Below are 21336 nucleotides of genomic sequence, written 5' to 3' on the forward strand. Positions count from 1 at the left end.
GCAGCGATGGCCAATACCAGAAGACATCCGTTTAAGGTCAGAGGAGGAATGTTCAGGGAAGATGTCAGAGGTAGGTTCTTTACACAGAGAGTGGTCGGTACCTGGAACACACTGCCAGGGGTGGTGGTCGAGGCTGATACAACAGGGACATTTAAAAGGCTCTTGGATAGGCACATGGATGTAAGAAAAATGGAGGGTTATGGGCTGTGCAAGAGGGAAGATTTCGATTGATCATGGAGGAGGTGTTCATATAGGTCCATAGAACCATAGAACCATAGAACCATACAGCACAAAACAGGCCCTTTGGCCCACCATGTTGTGCCGTCCATCAGACCACCCTCACACTACCTAACCCCTTCCTCCCGCATATCCCTCTATCTCACATTCCTCCATGTGCCTATCCAACAAACTCTTGAACCTGTTCAATGTATCTGCCTCCATCACCACCCCAGACAGTGCATTCCATGCACCAACCACTCTCTGGGTGAAAAATCTCCCTCTGACATCTCCCCTGAACCTCCCACCCATAACCTTAAAGCCATGACCTCTCGTCTTGAGCATTGGTGCCCTGGGAAGGAGGCGCTGGCTGTCTACTCTATCTATTCCTCTCAATATTTTATATACCTTTATCATGTCTCCTCTCATCCTCCTCCTTTCCAGTGAATAAAGCCCTAGCACCTTAAGCCTCTCCTCATATTCAATACTCTCCAATCCAGGCAGCATCCTGGTAAATCTCCTCTGCACCCTCTCCAATGCCTCCACATCCTTCCTATAATGAGGCGACCAGAACTGAACACAGTTCTGTACCGAAGGGCCCGTACTGTGCTGTACTGTTTCATGTTCTTAAATATCCATCCACCCATGTTGGGAATGGCACACTGATACCAACAGCAAGGTCAGAAATACCACCCTGTTCCTCCAGGATACAACTCCTCATTTCAGTCAGTTCATTGTGTCTCCTAATCTCACCTCACTTAACTCCACTGGAGTCCCTGGGTCTGGACCATTATTGTTACACCTCAACTGTTTCAACAGAGGAAGGTTTTACCGCCACAGAGAAATTCCAGTGAGGAGCCCCTGGAATCTGGCAGAGGTGTGAGTGAGAAACCCTGGTGGGGGGTGGTGGGGGATGGTGGAGTGATGGTGGGGGGTGGTGGGGTGGTGGTGGGGTGGTGGTGGTGGGTGGGGGTTGGGGAGATGTTGGGGGGTGGGGGATGGTGGGGGGTTCTAACTGCAGTCTGAGCTCACTTGGTGCCAGAGCAAGGGAGTGCAGCATTGTCAGAGAACGCTAGGTCAGTTGTGTTTCACTTTGGTCACACAATCTCATTGTAATATTTCAAGGAATGGTGGGAGAGTGTCTGGTGGTAGCATCAACTACCAACTGTAGGGATAACACAGAGCTACTCTTTAGTGAACATGAGGAGGTCTGGAACACAGTGAAAATGCAAGATCTCTCCTTCACAATGAGCCTGCTCATCATTCAGTGATCTCCACAATGGAGAATGACTCCACACTGTTTCACCCTCCTACTCCGGAACACCAGGACCACCCTAATGCCTAAATAAGGATTTCTGAGTTCAGCTGGATTGGGCGTTAAGTGGAGATTGCGGAGGACACAGGCTGATGTACCAGAGTCCGATACCTTAGACTCAAGGAACACCCAAGGAGCTGATGAGCAGACTTGCTATAGTTCAGAGAAGATAGGGACGGACTTTGTTTTTCACATCTCTCAGAAGACAAGAAGGAAGGAGGTTTCGGCAGTGGGGCAAAGGAAGGAGAGGGAAAGATGGGGTGGACATGGATTGGTCGAGAGCTCCACCTGCAGGACAAAAGGAAGGTGGCAAAAAGCAGCTTCTGATTTTAGACACAGGAGACTGCAGATATCGGATCCTGGAGCAATGGACAATCTGCTGGAGGAACTCAGCGGGTCAGGCAGCATCTGTGGGGGTGAATGGAGAGTTGACGGTTTGGGTCTCAGGCCAGGTGAAGGGTCTTGACCTGAAACGTTGACTGTCCATTTCCCTCCACAGATGCTGCCCGACCTGCTGAGGTCCCCAGTGGTTTGCTTTTAGCTTCTAATGTTAACTCACAGCGTCATAGATACAGCATGGAAACAGGCCCTTCGGCCCACTGAGCTCACGCTGACTCCCAACCATCCATTTTTACACTAATCCTACCCCAACTCATTTAATTCTCCCCACATTGCCATCAATTCCCCCAGATTCTACCCCTCACCCACACACTGGGAGAAATTGGTAGCGGCCAATTACCCCACTGACCCACACGTTGCTGGGATGTGGGAGGAAACCGGAGCACCCGGGGAAAACACGTGCGGTCACAGGGAGAACGTGCAAACTCCACACAGACAGCGCCGGAGGTCAGCATCGAACCCAGGGTCTCTGGAGCTGTGAGGCAGGGGCTCCACCTGCCGCTCCACTGTTGTCAATGTAAACACCACCAAATGTAGTTTCCATAATCGTGGGATGAAGCGGTTATCAGACCACCAAAATACTGCATCACTAGATAAATGCATTAATACATACTGGTGGAATGGTCAGAGGCAGTGTCCAACAGGGCAGTGTCTGATAGGGCAGTGTCCAACGGGGCAGTGTCTGATGGGGCAGTGTCTGATAGGGCAGTGTCTGATAGGGCAGTGTCTGACGGGCAGTGTCTGACGGGCAGTGTCTGATAGGGCAGTGTCCGACAGGGCAGTGTCCGATAGGGCAGTGTCCGATAGGGCAGTGTCCAACGGGGCAGTTTCCAACGGGGCAGTGTCTGATAGGGCAGTGTCTGACGGGCAGTGTCTGATAGGGCAGTGTCCGACAGGGCAGTGTCTGACGGGCAGTGTCCGATAGGGCAGTGTCTGATAAAGCAGTGTCCGACTGGGCAGTGTCTGATAGGACAGTGTCTGACGGACAGGACAGTGTCTGACGGGGCAGTGTCTGATAGGGCACATTCACTCAAATCCAGTGAAACTATTTGCCGCCAGTTACCTGTGCCAAGGAACATGACATCATACTGTCCATCTTCAGCAGCCACGTGGTCCACCACGATCTGCGTCAGTCGGTAGTCGACGTTGATCCTGGTGAAGACAGGCTTTGTGGTCATTGGGTGCACAGACTTGAACATCACTGGATGGTAGCGGATAAAACTGATCACCTCGTCCGGGAAATCTTTCGTGGACTTTATCGAGGGATCATAGGTTTTGCTGGGACACTGTTGGGAAAGAGATTGTTATTTTTAAAGAACAATGTATTATGACACTTTTAAAATAGGTCACAAATAGTCATAGAGAGTTATTCAGCCCAGAAACAGGCTCTTCAGCCCAACTTGTCCATGCTGACCAAAATGTCGATCCAAGCTAGTTCCATTTGCCTCTGTCTGGCCCATAACCTTTCCTATCCATGTATGTCTTTTAAACATTGTAATTCTACCCACCTCTACCACTTCCTCTGGCAGCTCGTTCCATATACGGACCACCTTCTGCATGTAAAAGCTGCCCCTCAGTTCGCCTTTCAATCTTTCCCCTCTCACCTTAAACCTGGGCCCTCTAGTTTTTTAGACTCCCCTACCCTGGGGAAAAGTGTGACCATCCACCTTAGCTCTGCCCCTCATGATTTTATGAACCTCAGTACGGTCACCCCTCAGTCTCCTTCGCTCCAGGGGAAACAGTCCCAGCCTATCCAGTCTCTCCTTATAACCCCAGCCCTCCAGTCCTGGGAACATCCTTGTGAACCTTTCCTGCCCCCTCTCCAGCTGATTCTTCCTGTGGTCCAGCGACCAGAACAGCACACAAAACTCGAGATGTGATCCCGCTAGCGTTGTACAGCTCTACCATGACGTTCCAACTCCTGTACTCAATAGCCCAACCGATGAAGGCCAGCATGCTATACACCTTCTTCACCCCCGTCTACCTGTGTTGCCACTTTCAGGGAACTGCGTACCTGTACCCCTCGGTTTCTCCATTCTACAACACTCACCAGAGCCCTGACATTTACTGTGTATATCCTGCCCTGGTTTAACTTCCTAAAATGCATCACTTCACACTTGTCTGAGTTAAATTCCATCTGTAATTCTTTTGCCCACTTGATCTGGACCCTGTTGTAACCTGAGACAACCTCCTTCACTGTCCACCGCACCACCAGTGCTGGTATCATCTGCAAATTTACTGACCATGCCACCTTCATTCTCATCCAAGTCGTTAACGTAGGTGACAAGCAACAGTGGACCCAGCACCGATCCCTGCGGCACACCACTTGTCACAGGCCTCCAGTCTGAGGAGACAACCCTCCACTGCCACTCTCTGACCTACCACCAAGCTAATGTTGTATCCAGCTCACCCTGGATCCCATGTCATCTCACCTTCCAGACTAGACTATCAGGTGGGACTTGTTAAAGGCTTTGCAGAAGTCCATGTAGACAACGCCTACCATCTTGGCCTCTTCAATCCTCTTGGTCAACTCTTCAAAAAACTCAATTAAATTCGTATGACACGATTTCCCAAACATAAAGCCAACCTGATTAAATAGTGAAAACCAAAATGAAAATCGGCTGAAGAACAACACAGCACTAAGTGGCTCTTGGCCCAGACAAACCTTCTTCCCTGCGCTGGGCTTTTGTTGCATCATTTGGGATCACTGCAATGGTATCTGCACTCTTGCCCAGTCCCTGTCTGTAAACCACTGCCACGTTCATAGATTTCAATGCAAGGAGATGTCACTGAGACCAAAGGTTAAGTCTGCCCAAACTTCCCTCACTCCCCTTCACCCGAGTCTGTCCTTCCTTTCACTTCTCCCTCCTGTGTTTATTGGACATCTCGGAACTGCACCTTCTGGGAATGAGCTCCACAGCCTGGCTGCTTTCCAGGGCAGGCTTCTCTTGACTTGGACCATCTTCTACACATGGTTCATAAAACCTGAGACAATGTTGTCTTGAGCTTAGAAGAATGAGATCTGACTGAAACACAGAGAATTCTTACATGGCCAGACAGTGATAATTCTCCAGCTGATGAATCCAGGACCAGGGGGTCACAGTCTCAGAATAAGGGGACAGAGATGGTGAATCTTTGGAATTCTCCACCCAGAGGGCTGTGGAGCTCAGTCACTGCGTATGTTCAAGGCAGAGATATTTGGACATTCAGGGCATCAAGGGATACAGGAAAGTGCTGCTGAGGCTGAAGATCAGGCACAATTTTCCTGAATGGCAGAAGAGGTAGGTAGGGCTGAATGGCCTGCAAGTTCTGAATGAAGGTGAAGTTCATCCAACAACTTCCTCACAGACCAGAAGAGGAGCTGAGGCCTGTGAGGAGCAGTTGCGGTCAGGTTGACTGGAGGGGCAGACCTGGGGGGCCAAGTGGCCAACTCCTGCTTCCAGCGTCTGTGTGACGTGTGACCAGGCTTCACACACCCACTGTTTGTGAATTCAGTGACGATCTGTCGAGGGGAGTGGGGAGGGGGGAATGGGGTCACACCGGGATCAAAGGGTGGTGGGAGGGAGGAATGGGGTCACACCAGGATCAGAGGGGGGTGGGAGCGGGGAATGGGGTCACACCGGGATCAGATTGCACTTTGCTAATGATACTAAACGACAGATAAATCTCCTCCAACTTGCCCGGCACATTCTGCCTTTCCAGAGTTAGCTGAAATCCCATTATCTCCAGCACTGCAGTCAGAACAATTGCCTTTTCATACAAAGAGCTGCCTCCCCCTCTAGTGGCTAAGAGGTTGTTTTCAACAAAATCTCTCAGTCTCTGTGCTAACTACCATAATTTCACCAGATCTCCTGAGCTCTCTGTGCCCAGTGGCTGAGGAGCTGCTCTCTGAATGACAGTGTGGATTCTGTCGCCTCAGATACAATGGGCATGTCCATCGCTGTGTGACAATCCCAAGACAAATGCAGAGAGCAGCATCGACACCGAGACATAGGCCCTCTTGACCTCACACATCGACCGAGGATCTGTGGCTGCCCTCAGAAATAAGTCTCGTCTTATGTCAGGTACATGGAGCCATGCAAGCTGCAATCTTAACCAATGTGTCCACAACCTTTGGGAAGTCAGACAGACTACTTTCATCAGTCAGAGCATTGAGTATCGGAGCTGGGACCTTATGTTGCAGTTGTGCAAGATATTGGTGAGAACGCACTTGGAGAACTGTGTACAGTTTTGGTCGCCCTGCTATAAGAGAGACATCACTAAACTGGAAAGAGTGTGGAGAAGATTTACGAGGATAAGTTAGAACTCAGCGGCCTAAGTTATAGCAGAGGTTGGGCCGGCTAGGTCTTTATTCCTTGGAACATAGGAGACTGAGGGCTGACCTAATAGAGGTGTATAAAATCATGAGGTGGCATATGTTGGGTGAATGTACATCGCCTTTTACCCAGGGAAAGGGAACTAATAACTAGGGGGCATAGGTTTAAGGTGAGAGGGGAAAGATTTAAAAGGGGCCCAAGGGGCAACATCTTCACACCGAGGGCAGTGGGTGTATGGAACAAGCTGCCAGAGGGAGTGGCTGAGACAGGTACAGTAACAACATTCAAGGACATTTGGATTAGTGCAGGAAAGGCTTCGAGGGATAAGGGCCAAATGTGGGAAAATGGGACTAGCTGGGTGGACACCGTGGTCGGCATGGACATGTTGGGCCGAAGGGCCTGTATCCTTGCTGTATTGCTCTATGACTAACAGGCCCATCTCTGTGCAGACAGGCTGCTTCATTTTCCCAACACTTTCCTCAGTCTTTCTCACCTCATCTCCAACAAGCTTCCACTGAATTAGAACAAAACTACAGGACAGGTGGAACACTGATCAGCCTGCGTCGGCTCATGGCCTCAGCGATCGCCTCAGAACCCGCAGAACTGGAGTGGAAACAAGTTATCCGTGACCCCAGGGTCTGACTAAAAGTAGCGGGTGATTCAATTCCTCCAACCCCAGCATCATTCACACTTCCTCATGCCTCAGCAGTATCAGGTATTTGTTTCAGTGATACTCCTGGCATTGCTTTTTTGAGACATCAATGTATCAGGCACCTCCAGAAGGAAATTATTAGGCGATCTGTTTTCTGCTCTCCTGTATCCATGAGCACTGTATTAATTGACTGTCATGATCAGGGCCTGACATGTGTACCCTGGGGCATTGTGGGGAGCTAAGGAAGAAATTACTGGAGCCCTGGAAGAGATATTTGTACTTTTGTAGCTACAGGTGAGGTACTGGGTGGCTAATGTTCTGCCTTTATTTAAGAAGGGTTTCCAGGACAAGCCAGAGAACTACAGGCCGGTCAGCCTAACATCAGTGGTGGGAAGGTTACTGGAGGGGATTCTGAGGGATAGGATCTCGCTGCATTTGGAGAGGCAAGGCTCGATTAGAGATAGTCAGAATGGAGCTGTCCTTGGGAAATCATCTCATGAACTTGATTGAACTTTTCGAAGAGGTGTCCAAAAGGATTGACGAGGGCAGGGCAGTGGACCTTGTCTGCGTGGACTTCAGCAAGGCCTTTGACAAGGCCTTGCATGGTAGGCTGGTCTACAAGGTGAGAGCACACGGGATTCAGAGTGAGCTAGCCAATTACATACAGAACTGGCTCAGTGGAAGGAGCCGGAGGGTGGGAGTGGAGGGGTGTTTTTCAGATTGGAGGCCTGAGACCTGTGGTGTGCCACAGGGATCGGTGCTGGCTCCCATCTTGTTTGTCATGTATATTAATGACTTGGATAAGAATGTAGGTGAAGAAGGTTGTCTAAGGTTATCTAAAGGCACAACAAAATATCGATCAACTGGGAGAGTGGGTGGAGGAACACCAGATGGACTGTAACTCAGACAAGTGCAAAGTGATGCATTTGGGAAGTTAAACCAGGCCAGGACTTGCACAGTGAATGGCAGGGCCCTGGGGACTGTTGTAGAACAGAGAAACCTGGGAGTACAAGTACATAGTTCCCTGAGGGTGGCGTCACAGGTAGACAGGGTGGTGAAGAAGGCAGAAGGCACATTTGCCTTCATCAGCCATGGGACTGAGTTCAAGAATGAGGATGTTATGTTTCAGTTGTTGGACCACACGGAGCACTGTGTGCAGTTCTGGTCTCCACACTAGACAGGATGTGATAAGCCAGAGAGAGTGCTGGAAAGATTCGGAGGACATTGCCTGGATTGGAGGGCTTGAGTTACAGGGACAGATTGAATAGGCTGAGACATTTGGGCAGGTATATGGATAGGAAAGGGTCTGAGGGATATGGGCCAAATGCAGGTAAATATGATTATCTTTGGTACTCATCTTGGTTGGCATGGACGAGTTGGGCGGAAGGGCCTGTATCCGTAACACTTTAGAGCCTGGATCTGTGCTGGATAATTCTATGCTTCTATGATATTACCTGGAATATTACCCAAGTGCTGGAATTTTATGATCTAATGCTCTGGAAATGTTATTCACTCACTACTTTCAATTTCCATTCACTGCTCTCAATTGTTACACTGAGACGGACTGAGATCCTTTAACCTGAAACTCTGAGGTAATTATTCCTGGAGGAATTCAGTCCATTTCAAACTTTACAAACCGTGTTCCCTATCACCGTGTGCAGAGAACAGTTTGTCTCTTGGGTTGTGAACTCCACCGGTGCTGAAGTTTTGCCACTTGTGCTGTGCTGTGTCCCAGGCACTGCGGAATTGCATGCAATATTCAGTGTCTAGGCTTTGAGTTCTACCCTGGAAGTCCAGCCCTCGCTACTACCTCTGTCCCAAACATTTCCAGGAGTTTTTCCATTGCAGATCTGTGAAGGATAACCCCTCACATTTTCTGCTTGGCAGGTTTGTTCAGGAGTTGACTGTCTCTGCTGCTCTCTCTCCAGCCTGGGAATGGAGCCTCCAGTTTGAATAGTCTGGCTTTCCATCACCATCTCCTCACAGCACAGCAGCAGAGGTTGGGAGACGGGCTGTCCAGCCCTTCCCACCATTCCGCAACATGTCCAGGCTCCATTCAGGGAATCTGTGGGATGCTATCCGAGAAACCTGGCATGGTCCCAGATGGCAGAATTCCTCATTCCTTGAGCTGGTTTCTTACTCATGACCAGTGCAGACAGAAAGGATGCTGGACTGGATCCCTTACAAGGATGTTGCGAGGACTCAAGGGACTGAGTCTCAGCAAGAGGTTGGACAGGCTCGCACTTTTTCCCTTGGATCGTAGGAAACTGACAGGTGATCTTGGGTATGTAAAATCATGAGGGGCATAGACAGGGTGAATGCACTCAGTCTTTTTCCCAAGGAAAGCGAATCGAGAACTAGAGGACACAGGTTTAAGGTGAGAGGTGAAAGATTTAATAGGAACCTGAGGGACAACTTTTTCACACAGAGGGTGGTGCATTTATGGGACGAGCTGCCAGAGGAAGTGGTTGAGGCAGGTACAGTAACAACTTTGATAAGACAGTTGGACAGGTACATGGATAGGAAAGGTTTAGAGGGTATGGGCCAAACGCTGGCAAATGGGACTAGCTTGGATGGGTCATCTTGGTTGGCATGGACAAGATGGGCCAAAAGACCTGTGGTGTATGACTCTATGACTATGAAATGATCAACCTGAGCCAATGAAAGCCACCTGCCTGAAGCAGCAACTTAATGACCAATAGGCAGAGATTCCAGTCGACTGACACTCATGTGTTTCAGATACAATCCCCTCAGCTGCAAACACATTTATACCAAGGCCTGACTAAAACAAAAAAAAAGACAGGAAAGAGAAAAGTGAGGAAGGATTCAAATGCTCAAAAATCTATGCAAGGATCATGGTGACAGAGAACAAACACCGTACAGAGGACGAGTGTATCAGAGAGTAACACTTCCAGTTCCACACAGCAGAGGGTGTTGAAGTATCGCTGTCCCTAAATTCTCACAAATGAGGACGAGTTATCATGTTACATGATTAATGATGACCTTCTGGAAATATTCACAGTCAAAGAGTTCATCCATTGGGAACATTCTCTGATTAAACTTATTAACTTTGGAACCAGTTGTATGGTTATCCCAAACAGGGTCAAGATCAAGAAATTCCCAGGATGGATGTTATATGTACCGGAGTGCCAGGCCAGACAACTGAGGAACAACTGATAGCCATGTTGTTGGTGTCAAGGGTTTGCACTGAAAATGAACATGGCACTTGCCGCAAAGTTAAAGCAAAACAATCCCAAAATTTTCTGATCCATCAGTCTCACATTAAACCTCAGCTGGTCCACATCACTGGAACAGACCTGGTCATTGCCTGTCATGGGAAGTGTAAATAGTAAGGAGCATTGTTTTCCAAAAGGGAGAGCTACCCACAACAAAGTCCTCCCCGTTGCTAAGGAAGTGAACTTCTGAGTGAACAATGAAAAGCATCAAAAGGTAATGTCTGTAAGAACTCAGGAAACCTTTGATGAAAGTCTGCATAAAACATTCACACTGCTAAAGGCGGCAGGTATGAGATGGCTAAAGAGTTCTCTGAATGGGCAGGTTGTATTGAGAGGGAAGGTGGGACAGGCTGGCCTTGTACCCCTGGGGTTTAGAAGAGTGAGAGGGAAGTTTGAAACATAAAAGACCTTGAGGGTCTCAACAGGGGGGATGTGGAGAGGATATTTCCTCTTGTGGCAGCATCTAGAATAGAGGGTCACTGTTCTAAAATAAAGAGCTGTACATTTAAGATGGAGAATTTTTCTTTCTGAGGATTGAGTGTCTTTGGAGCTCTCTTTCTCAAAGGATGGTGGAAGTCTTTGAATATTTTAAGGCATAAGTAGAAAGACTCTTGATAAGCAAGGGGGTGAAAGGTTGGTGAGAATGTGGTTACAATAAGATCAGCTAGGAACTTACTGAAGAGCAGAGGCAGGTCCGTGAGGCCATGTGACCTCCTCCTGCCCATAATTCATGTGCTGGTATGAGGGTGAATGAATCAGTGGGGAGACAGATGTGAGGTTCTGGGTTGACATATGTTCCAGGACAAGCTTGGGACCCTGGTCAGTTCCAGCGCAAAGTAACTTAGTTAAATCAACATTCGTTTCTGATGTTGAAGAGTAAAAGTGGGGTTAAAGTAAGGCAGTGATAAAATTCAGCTGTGGAATAATACCCAGCAGACGTAACGCAAAATCTGCCAGCGTATTGCAACTAAACTGAACAAAACAGGGCAGGACCACACAACCTGGGACTGTTACCCAACGGATGGGCGTTTAACAGATTAGCATCTACTCCTGAGCTAGTTTCTGCTCACATCTCCCAAGTCGCCCTACAGACCGTGATATTGTCACCAGTCAGTAACAGGCCAAACCACTGCTGCACTTTGGTCAGGAGTGTGCATTTCTTGTGAATTTCTGAACATTTCTTTGGCATCAGAGGTTCCCTCTGCCAGCAGAGGAACTAAATTTGGAATATTTGGTTTTACTCTGCAGCTCAATGTCATCCCAACTCCTGAAAACATTAATGGAAGAAAACAAAATCTGTTTCACCATTGATGACACTTCCCTCCCCACGATGCTGGGAGCAAACGATTTACCTAACAGATGGATGTTGAAAAGACCATGCCCCCAGCAGCAGCAGAACATGGTCTCTGTGATCCTGGCATTGCTAGAGGAAAAACTTTGCTCTGGTCACCTGCAGTGATCAGAAATAAATCAAAGAACAAAGAACGTCCTCTGGGCATCGTGCAGCTGTGAAAGGTGGTGATTGATGGGTCGTTCCACACCAGCATAGTGAACTGCCCAGGATCCAGCCAAGACAAGACCTGCATTCAAACCTATACATGTATGATTCATGGACACACAGTTGTTCCATATTTTCATCCTGTTTCACCCACAGAGGTGAGAGCACATCCGACACCATGGTTGGAATATAACTGCAGCAGAAGCTGGATTTGTACAGCTTCAGTCTACTGACAGCAAGTTCCAAAACACAAAACCACTGTGTATCCTGCCGCGTTCTGGACTGACTGTAGAAAGTGATGCAAGTTGGAACATTTCAACTTTACTTCCAGCTTGTTCTGATTCAGAGAGTCAAAGAGTCATACAGCACAGAAACAGGTCCTTTGGCCCAACTGGTCTGCCCCAACCAAGATTCCCATCTAAACAGGTCCCATTTGCCTGCATTTGGCCCATATCCCTCTAAACGTTTCCTATCCATGTACCTGTCCAGGGTTAGTCTGTCACACTCTCTTTCTGCAAGATATCTCACACTGAAGGTCATGTCACAGCAAGCTGGGATGATCTTGTCTCTCATGCCTTGTAGATGGGCATTAACCCTGCAGAGACTGATACCACTGCATCTCCACCCTTCTGTGCTTGACATCCGTTTGCATTGGGATTTTGCTGAGTGTCAGAAACAACTTGGACTTGTTCATGACAAGGAAAAGCGAGCTCATCAAGGCCCACACCTGCTTCTGCTCTCACACCTGAACGACCTCCTCAAACAAGGGAGCCAGATGGAGGGCCACACCTCATCCACTCAACCCTACAGGGGGTTGAGAGCAGCTTTCTGGTACAACTTTATGTACACTTCTTTTTCTCCTGATTTGTTTTTTTTTGCCTTGTTCGGTGTTGGAGACCAGGACTGAAGGAGTATTGAGGGGAACTGAACTGCTCCAGCCAGCCTTAGTACCACAGGTCTCCATCTGTGAGAAAAAGGGGCATCGAGTGTTGAGGAGCATGGACCCTCCAGCACTGAAGGATCATTGGCACCTTGTGATCCTCCCGTGTACACCATGGGAGCCTCCTGTTCACATCCTGGGCATAACCACAGGGTCCTCCATTTCATTATGGAACCATCCTTGTAATGAAACATCCACCCAGCAAATGTCTTCTGGTACACAACAGAATCACTGCTCCATCAGTGCTGGCTTCTCACTGCCTTACAATCTGGCATGTCAATCCTTCCCCTCACCAGCATCTCAACTTCCTCTAAGGAAATTCGGCATGTCCCCAATGACCCTCACCAATTTTTACTGATGCACCATAGATGCAAAGGGACTTGGGAGTCCCAGTGCAGGATTCCCTAAAGGTTAACTTGCAGGTTGAGTCGGTAGTAAGGAAGGCAAATGCAATGTTAGCATTCATTTCGAGAGGACTAGAATATAACAGCAAGGATGTAATGCTGAGGCTTTATAAGGCGTTGGTCAGACCACATGTGGAGTATTGTGAGCAGTTTTGGGCCCCATATCTAAGGAAGGATGTACTGGCGTTGGAGAGGGTCCAGAGGAGGTTTAGGAGAATGATCCCGGGGTTGAAAGGGTTAACATATGATGAGCATTTGATGTCTCTGGGCCTGTACTCACAAGATCACAAGACAAGGGAGCAGAAGTAGGCCATTCGGCCCATCGAGTCTGCTCCAAGGAAAGGGAAATAGAAAAAGAAATGAGAAATTGGGGGGGGGGGGGGGGTGGAAGCCAAAAAAACCTAACCCCAATTTCCAGCCTTATCCCCATATCCCTTGATACCCCGACTATTTAGATATCTATCTATCTCTTCCTTATACACCTCTAATGATCGGGCCTCCACTGCTGTACGTGGCAATGAATTCCACAAATTCACCACCCTCTGGCTAAAGAAATTTCTCCTCATCTCTGTTTAAACCTGTACCCTCTAATTCTAAGATTGTGCCCTCTGGTCCTGGACTCACCCACCAAGGGAAACAGCTTGACCACATCTACTCTGTCCAGTCCTTTCAACATTTTAAATGTCTCTATGACGTCCCCTCTCATTCTTCTGTACTCCAGTGAGTACAGTCCAAGAGTCGACAAACGCTCCTCATATGTAAGTCCTTTCATTCCGGGAATCATCCTCGTAAATCTCCTCTGAACCCTCCCCAACGTCAACACATCCTTCCTAAGATGTGGGGCCCAAAACTGTGCACAGTATTCCAAATGAGGCCTCACTAGTGCCCCGTAGAGCCTCATCAACATTTCCTTACTTTTATACACTATACCTCTCGAAATGAATGCCAACATAGTATTCGCTTTCTTTACCACTGATCCGACCTGGTGGTTAATCTTTAAGGTATCCTGCACGAGTACCCCCAAGTCCCTTTGTACTTCTGTACTTTGAATTTTCTCTCCTTCTAGATAATAATCTGCCCATTTATTTCTATTTCCAAAGTGTACAACTGCACATTTCTCACATTACTCGCTGGAATTCAGAAGGATCTCATTGAAACCTACCGAAATTGAAAGGCCTGGATAGAGTGGATGTGGAGAGGATGTTTCCAGTAGTGGGAGAGTCTAGGACCTGAGGGCACAGCCTCAGAATAGAAGGATGCCCCTTTAGAGCTGAGATGAGGAGGAATTTCTTCAGCCAGAGGGTGGTGAATATGTGGAATTCATTGCCACAGACGGCTGTGGAGGCCAAGTCATTGGATATACTTAAAGCGAAGGTTGATAGTTTCGTGATTAGTAGGGTCATCAAAGGTTATGGGGAGAAGGGAGAAGGCAGGAGAATTGAGCTGAGAGAAAAAAATAAATCAGCCATAATTGAATGGTGGAGCAGACTTGATGGGCTGAATGGCCTAATTCTGCTCCTATGTCGTATGGTCTAAGCATCCTATCCGGATACATCACAGCTCCGTATGGCAACTGCTCTGCCCAAGACCACAAGAAATTGCAGAGAGCTGTAAGCACAGCCCAGTCCACCACGGAAAGCAGCCTCCCCTCCATTGACTCTGTCTACACTTCTTGCTGCCTCGGGAAAGCAGCCAGAATAATCAAGGACACCTTCCACCCCGGACGTTCTCTCTTCTCCCCTTTCCTGTAGGGCAGAAGATACAAAAGCCTGAGAACACGTACCACCAGCTTCTATTCCACTGTTATAAGACTTCTAACTGGACCTCGTATCATGATAAGATGAACCTCTTGATCTCTCTGTCTACCTCGTCATGCCCTTGCACCTTATTATGTGCCTGCACTGCACTTCCTCGGTAACTGTAACACTACATTCTGCATCTTGTTTTTCTTTTCCCTCCCTCATTGTATTTATGTACGGAATGATCTGTCGGGATGACACACAAACAAAATCTTTTCACTATATCTCAGTACGTGACAATAACAAACTAATTACCAATTACGTCAATATTGCTACTATCGGGGATCTGATCAAAAGAACCACAGATCTTCCCAAGAACAATGATGACCTTTGCTTCCCTTTTACAGAAATCACCCCCGTTTCCCTCCTCACCTTTAGGTGACAGCTTCACCCCAAGCCCTAAGGCTACCTCATTCCCTACACCAATACAGTTAGAACTTCACAACACAAAAAATGGGCAGAAGTTAGCCATTCGGTCCCTCGAATCTGCTGTTCGTCAAGATCATGACTGGCCATTTGCTCAGGCCCAGGTCTCCATCCCCTGATTTTCTTGATGCAGGGTTTTAATCCGAAATGTCGACAATTCCTTTCCCCCCTCAGATGCTGCTCGACCTGCTGAGTTCCTCCAATAGATTGTTTGTTGCTCCAGGTTCCAGCATCTGCAGTCTCTTGTGTCTCCCTGATTTTCTTGATATCCATCTTTCAAACAAACTAATCTGAAGAATTTCAATGTTATTCATTCTACTCTTCTGACAAGACTTGTTTCATTTCTTAATACTCAAGGCTAAAGTCCTAATAAGAATGCAGCCACGTTGTTCTACTAACCCTTCAGCTAGAAGACCCATTGGTTTCTTTGCAACACATCTCCTGAGAACTTCTAGAGGAACAGAGCAGAAATGGAGCGAGTGACTAATTCTGAGATGTGTGGGTACGGCAGAGTGATGGCTAAGTTACTGAGCTAGCAGTCAGAGTTCTGGGCTGTGAATATAGAGAAATGAGTTCAAAACCCCCTAAGGCACATGTGGAATATAATTTTAGGGTGGCACTGTGGAGCCACTACCTTACAGTACAGAGACCCCTGATGCTGTCTGCGTGGAGTTTGCACGTTCTCCCTGCAACCGCCAGGGTTTCTTCTAGATGTTCCAGTTTCCTCCCTCATCCCAAAGATGTGTGGATTGGTTATCTTAATTGTCCATTGTAAATTATCCCTGGTTTTGTGGGTGGGTGGTAGCATTTAGAGGAAGTTCAGTGGAAAGGGTGGTTGATGATCAGCATAGACTGAATGGGGTGAATGGTCTGTTTCTGTGTTGTACCTCTCTATATCTCCATGACTCAATTATCCTTGTAGAGTTCTCTCCAAGTCAGCACTGATCGAGTGTCAATCCCTCCTTCCCCCAAACTCAGCTAACAATGACACCCTATTGCCTCTGCTATTTACAATCAAGGGTAACTCGTGCACCACCCACCCCCCCAAGGGAAGATTTAATTTTAATTAACATTAATATAAGAAATACCGATAATATATTAATATTTATTTATTAGTCACATGTATATCTAAACACATAGTGAAATGCATCTTTTTGTGTTGACCAACACAGTCTAAGAATGTGCTGGGGGCAGCCCGCAAATGTTGCTATGCTTCCAGCACCAACATAGCATGCCCACAACTTCCTAACCCGTACGCCTTTGGGATGCGGGAGGAAACCGGAGCACCTGGAGGAAACCCACGCAGACACAGGAAGAACATACAAACTCCTTACAGACAGCGGCCGGAATTGAACCTGGGTCACTGGCAGTGTAATAGTGTTACGCTAACCGTTACACTACCGTGCTTGCCATAATTTCTTTGACTCCCATTGGCCTGGTCCATTACAGAGACCTCTGCAAGCAAGCAGTAACATGACATCATTTCGTTATTAGAACGGATGCTGGAAGTACTTCATGTTACTCCAGGGTCTGTGAGAAGATGTTGAATTACCTCTTTGAAATGGAAATGTGTTCAGAAATGTTTCTGCAGAAAGAGTTTCTGGATCTAGCAGAACATCAGAGGGATCCTAGTTATATTTTCAGCTTCTTCCATTTCTCAAGTGCTACTTTCTCCCTGCCAAATGTCCTCAGTTATTATTTTTCTGAGCACAACGGTGACAGATCTTTTCCTTTCCGTCCAGCAATCAATCTTGAAAAGTCTCATTATGGCACCATTCTGAATTTCCATCTGGTAGTGCCAGGAGAAGGCAGGTCTGTGTAGGGTACAGACAGCCAAATGAAAGGATTGAAAGCTTTCCCGCAGTTGGTTGGACCCAAACATCAGCGGATCCTTCACAGTCTCCTAACATTTTCCCTTAAATCAGATATTCCGAAAATCCTTTACAGAACAAGGATAATGAACTGCTTCAGAAATTCATTGTGGGGACCTGTGGTTTCCTGACAAGCCAGCACTCATCCACATCCCAGACAGCCAGGCCACCTTGGAGGGGCCTTTGCTCAGTCTGGTCGTTATTTTGGGCCAATTGAACAACTGGCTCCAAGCAACCACTGTGCTGTGGGTCTGGAGTCATGGAGAGACCAGACCAGATGAGGAAGGCAGGTCCCTCCCTGAAAGGAAGTCAGTGAGTCAGATTTTTGTTAAAGAACAATCATTATTAGCTTCTGAAATCATCCAGTTTGGGCTGAGATTTGAACATGTCTCCAGGCTAATGGTACAGCCTGCTGGATGTTTTCCTGGGGAGTTAACCTCGCTGTGACAGTACCCCTATGGTCACAGCCTTCCACGGTCTTCTGCTGAGACAGAGGAAGCAGCCGTTGCAATGGGAAGTCTGTGGGTTCCAGCAGAACACTCAGATAACCAAGATCCGCAGATGCTAGAAATCCGAAATAAAAACTGAGAGTGCTGGAAACACTCAGCAGGTGAGGCAGCATCCGTGGAGAGGGAAACAGAGTCTTTGTGTTTCAGGTTGAAGTCCCTTTGTTCAAACAGTCGGTGGATCCCAATTACGTGCTGTGTTTTAGCTGGAGACCGTCAGTCACAGTTCAGATGCCTTCCTGGCATTATCCTGTCTACTAATGCGTGGGATTCATGTTGTCCTGTCCAAGGACTTGTTCACCTTCTCACACCCTCACAGAAAGTGTAGTACTCCTGGACCAAGGAAACGTGCAGTTCGGTCAGAAACCCCTGGATGGGGGTAATAAACTAATAGTGAGAACATTCACTCTGTGGACATTATTGGGATGGTCCCACAATAATTAATTAGCATTGCCATTAATTAACACCTTTTGCGAAACTATGAAAATATTACTAACCAGAGGCAGAGATACAGTGCACCAAGCTGTCCTGCTACCTTCCAACATCTGACCTTCTAGAGGAGTACAAAATCACAAGGGGCACAGACAGGGTAAATGCACATTGTCTTTCCCCAGGGAAAGGTAACCAAGAACTAGAGGGTACGTAGGTTTAAGGTGAGGGGGAAAGATTTAAAAGGGACCAGAGGGGTCACTTCTTCACTCAGAGGGTGGTGGGTATGTGAAACGAGCTGCCAGAGGAAGTGGTTGAGGCAGGTACGATAACGACATTTAAAAGGCACTTGGACAGGTACATGGATAGGAAGGTTTAGAGGGATATGGGCCAAACACGGGTAAGTGGGATTGGCTTAGGTGGGCACCTTGGTCGGCATGGACAGTTGGGCCAAAGGGCCTGATTCTGTGTTGTATTACTCTATGACTCCATCAAATTCTTTGAAGCCTTTCCATTTGCCAGCTCTGGCCTGATAAGACCAACATGAAACTGCTCGAGGGAAGGACACTTGCCAACAACATACATCAGGGGAAGGAAGGAACTGGAGCAATGCCAGCTGGTAAGAAGGTCCACGTGACGTGGTCACGGCCTGTCACACACTGCCTGGGGTTAATTCGTCCAGACTCTGAGCTCATTGTCTACACTGTCTATCTCCAGGAATGCAACCTACTGGAACACAATGAAAGGAATTCAACAGCTGCGCTGGAAGTGCTGCTTGCAGTGAAACCCGCGGGGCTTGTCTCACTGTGTCTGTCACTGCTGCTTTACCAGAAGGTCACAGAAGGCTGTAGTCATTGGGGTCAAGTTCCTGCACTAGAGGTCCATGTCTGGTGACAGGACATCAAACCCCACCACAACAGTGGACAACACCAGGTCACCAGGCAACATCTCCACAGATATGCATCTGACCTTCCAACCATTACCTGTGCTTCCAGTGACACTGGCACACATCTGGATATGCACAGATGTGTAGACACAATTAGCACTGAGAGCCTCCCACACTCCCCTACCACTCACCTCATCCAGCACCCCCACCCACCTCCTCCAGCACCCCCCACCCACCTCATCCAGTACCCTCACACACCCACCTCATCCAGCACCCCCACCCCCCACACCCACCTCATCCAGCACTCCCCACCCACCTCACCCAGCACCCACTCACCTACTCCCACCCCACTGAGCACCCCCTCCACACTGTGGCAGAGTCTGTGATTCCCACATTGGCCTCAGTCACCCAGCACCCAGGGGTAGATGTGCATCATCCTCAATCCCAGGAAATCACCTAAGATTACATACGTGTGCACTGTAATACAAACACCTTACATACAGTATGTTATAACTACACTACATATGTGTGGACTGGACACAAAATCATAGAATGGTTTGGCCCGTTGTGTTCCCACTTGTTTTCTACTGAAGCAACTCAGCCAGTTCCACTCTTGGCCCTTTCACCGTCGTCTTGTAAACGTTTCTCCACCATACATAGAACGACAGAAACGTACAGCACAGAAACAGGCCGTTCGGCCCACCTTGTCCATGCCGACTGTGCTCCCTCACCAAACCCATTTGCCTGCATTAGACCTGTATCCCTAGATGCCTTTCCTATCCAAGTGCTGTCCAAACCTTAAATATAATTGCATCTGAAGTTATCCAATTCCTCCCTGAAGGTCACAGCGGAACGTGCCCCACCACATTTGCAGTGGTCCGTTCCAAATTCCAAACACAAGCTGTGCAAAATAGTTTTTCCTTCCATCACTCTTAATTCTCTTTCTTTTTACTTTATACCCGTGACCACTGGTCTACCAATGGGAACAGCCTCCCTGTCCACTTCACCCACACCCCTCATCGTTCTTGCGTACATTTACTCACACTACAGCACATCTTCTGGAACAAGTTTAAACCTTCCCCATAAAAGTGCAGTTTCTCTCAGCTGGAAGACATCATAGTTCCAGTACGTAAAGCAAGACCTGAATTTTAAAAAAAGTCAGCAACAACAGCCATTTTATGTCAGAATGGTCACACTGATTCTAACCCCACGTGTCCTTCCCAAACATCTGTCAGCAAGTTCGGGATTCCATGTTCAGACACGATGCATGCAAATCCAGTCAGTCTGGTACTTGAGAAATTTTGCTCGTTCCCCCAGAACTGCTGGCACTTTGCCATGACATTGTTTTATCACAGCAGTCCAACAACCAGTCACCTTTGCCAACTCTCCCAATGACACTTGCTCCTTCTTTAACTGCCTCCTCAGTTCAGGGGTGATTAAGGATGGACAATAAATGCTAGCACTACCCGTTAACAAATAATGAAGCCACTTCTCTTGGTGAAGTGCTGAGGAATTCAGTCCTCTGCTGACATCACGATTTCAATTTCTTTTATTCAGTGGAGCTCAGGAGACTGAGAGGTGACCTTATAAAGGTGTATAAAATCATAAGGGACATAGACAGGGTGAATGCACACAAGTCTTTTTCCCAAGGAAAGGGAACCAGAGGGCATAGGTTTGTGAGAGGGGGAAAATTTAAAAGGGACCTGAGGGGCAACTTCTTCATGCAGAGGGTGGTGGGTGTGTGGAACGAGCTGTCAGGGGAAGTTGTTGAGGCAGGTACAACAACATTAAAAAGACATTTGGACAGGTACGTGGATAGGAAATGTTTAGAGGGATATGGGCCAAACTTAAGGTGGACACCTTGGTCAACATAGATGAGTTGGGCCGAAGGGCCTGTTCCATGCTGTATCACTCTATGACTCTGTTGTTCATTGGTGGGGTAACATGAGGGGGCTATAGATATCTACTGCCCGTGAGGACAGCGTAAGGGGGACACACACTTATGTGACCACATAGGACCACATAGGCCATACACGACATATGCCAATGTATTGAACTGTCACAAGCACTACGCTGGGGAATAAAGAGCTAACACACCAGCTGCAGTGGTGTCTGCTTCCAACCCAAACCTTAACATGATATGACCACTGTGCATTCAATCAAACAAATCTCCTGAAATGTCCTGAACCCACTGGTATGAATCACCATCCTTTCCTCTCCTTCCCTGTGCTTGCACCAAACCCTTCATCGAGTGCGTTGCCTATTCAGCAGCCACCCGTGTCACCTGAGTGAGTGATTGCCTGTGTTTGAGCAGTGAACCATTTCTCTGTTATCATTCTGTGCTTTCAGCATCAAAGGCCACTTAATTAATGAGGCAGGATCCCATCAAGATAAAGGAAAATGTATTCATGAGTCCCAACATAAAGGGATCTTTCAGCAGTGA

At 47.7% G+C, this 21336-nt stretch overlaps 1 protein-coding gene across 4 annotated transcripts in view; it reads right to left on the minus strand.

The window, feature by feature from the left end:
• sema3d (sema domain, immunoglobulin domain (Ig), short basic domain, secreted, (semaphorin) 3D) overlaps positions 1-21336 on the minus strand; it is a 272045-nt gene that overhangs the window by 40090 nt on the left and 210619 nt on the right. For all 4 annotated transcript variants that reach the window (XM_052033599.1, XM_052033596.1, XM_052033597.1 and 1 more), the window contains exon 12: positions 2994-3216. In XM_052033599.1, coding sequence (XP_051889559.1) covers positions 2994-3216 — 223 coding nt within the window. The remainder of the gene's footprint in view (positions 1-2993; positions 3217-21336) is intronic.

The sequence above is a fragment of the Pristis pectinata genome, chromosome 19, assembly GCF_009764475.1.
Source record: "Pristis pectinata isolate sPriPec2 chromosome 19, sPriPec2.1.pri, whole genome shotgun sequence".
NCBI lineage: Eukaryota > Metazoa > Chordata > Chondrichthyes > Rhinopristiformes > Pristidae > Pristis > Pristis pectinata.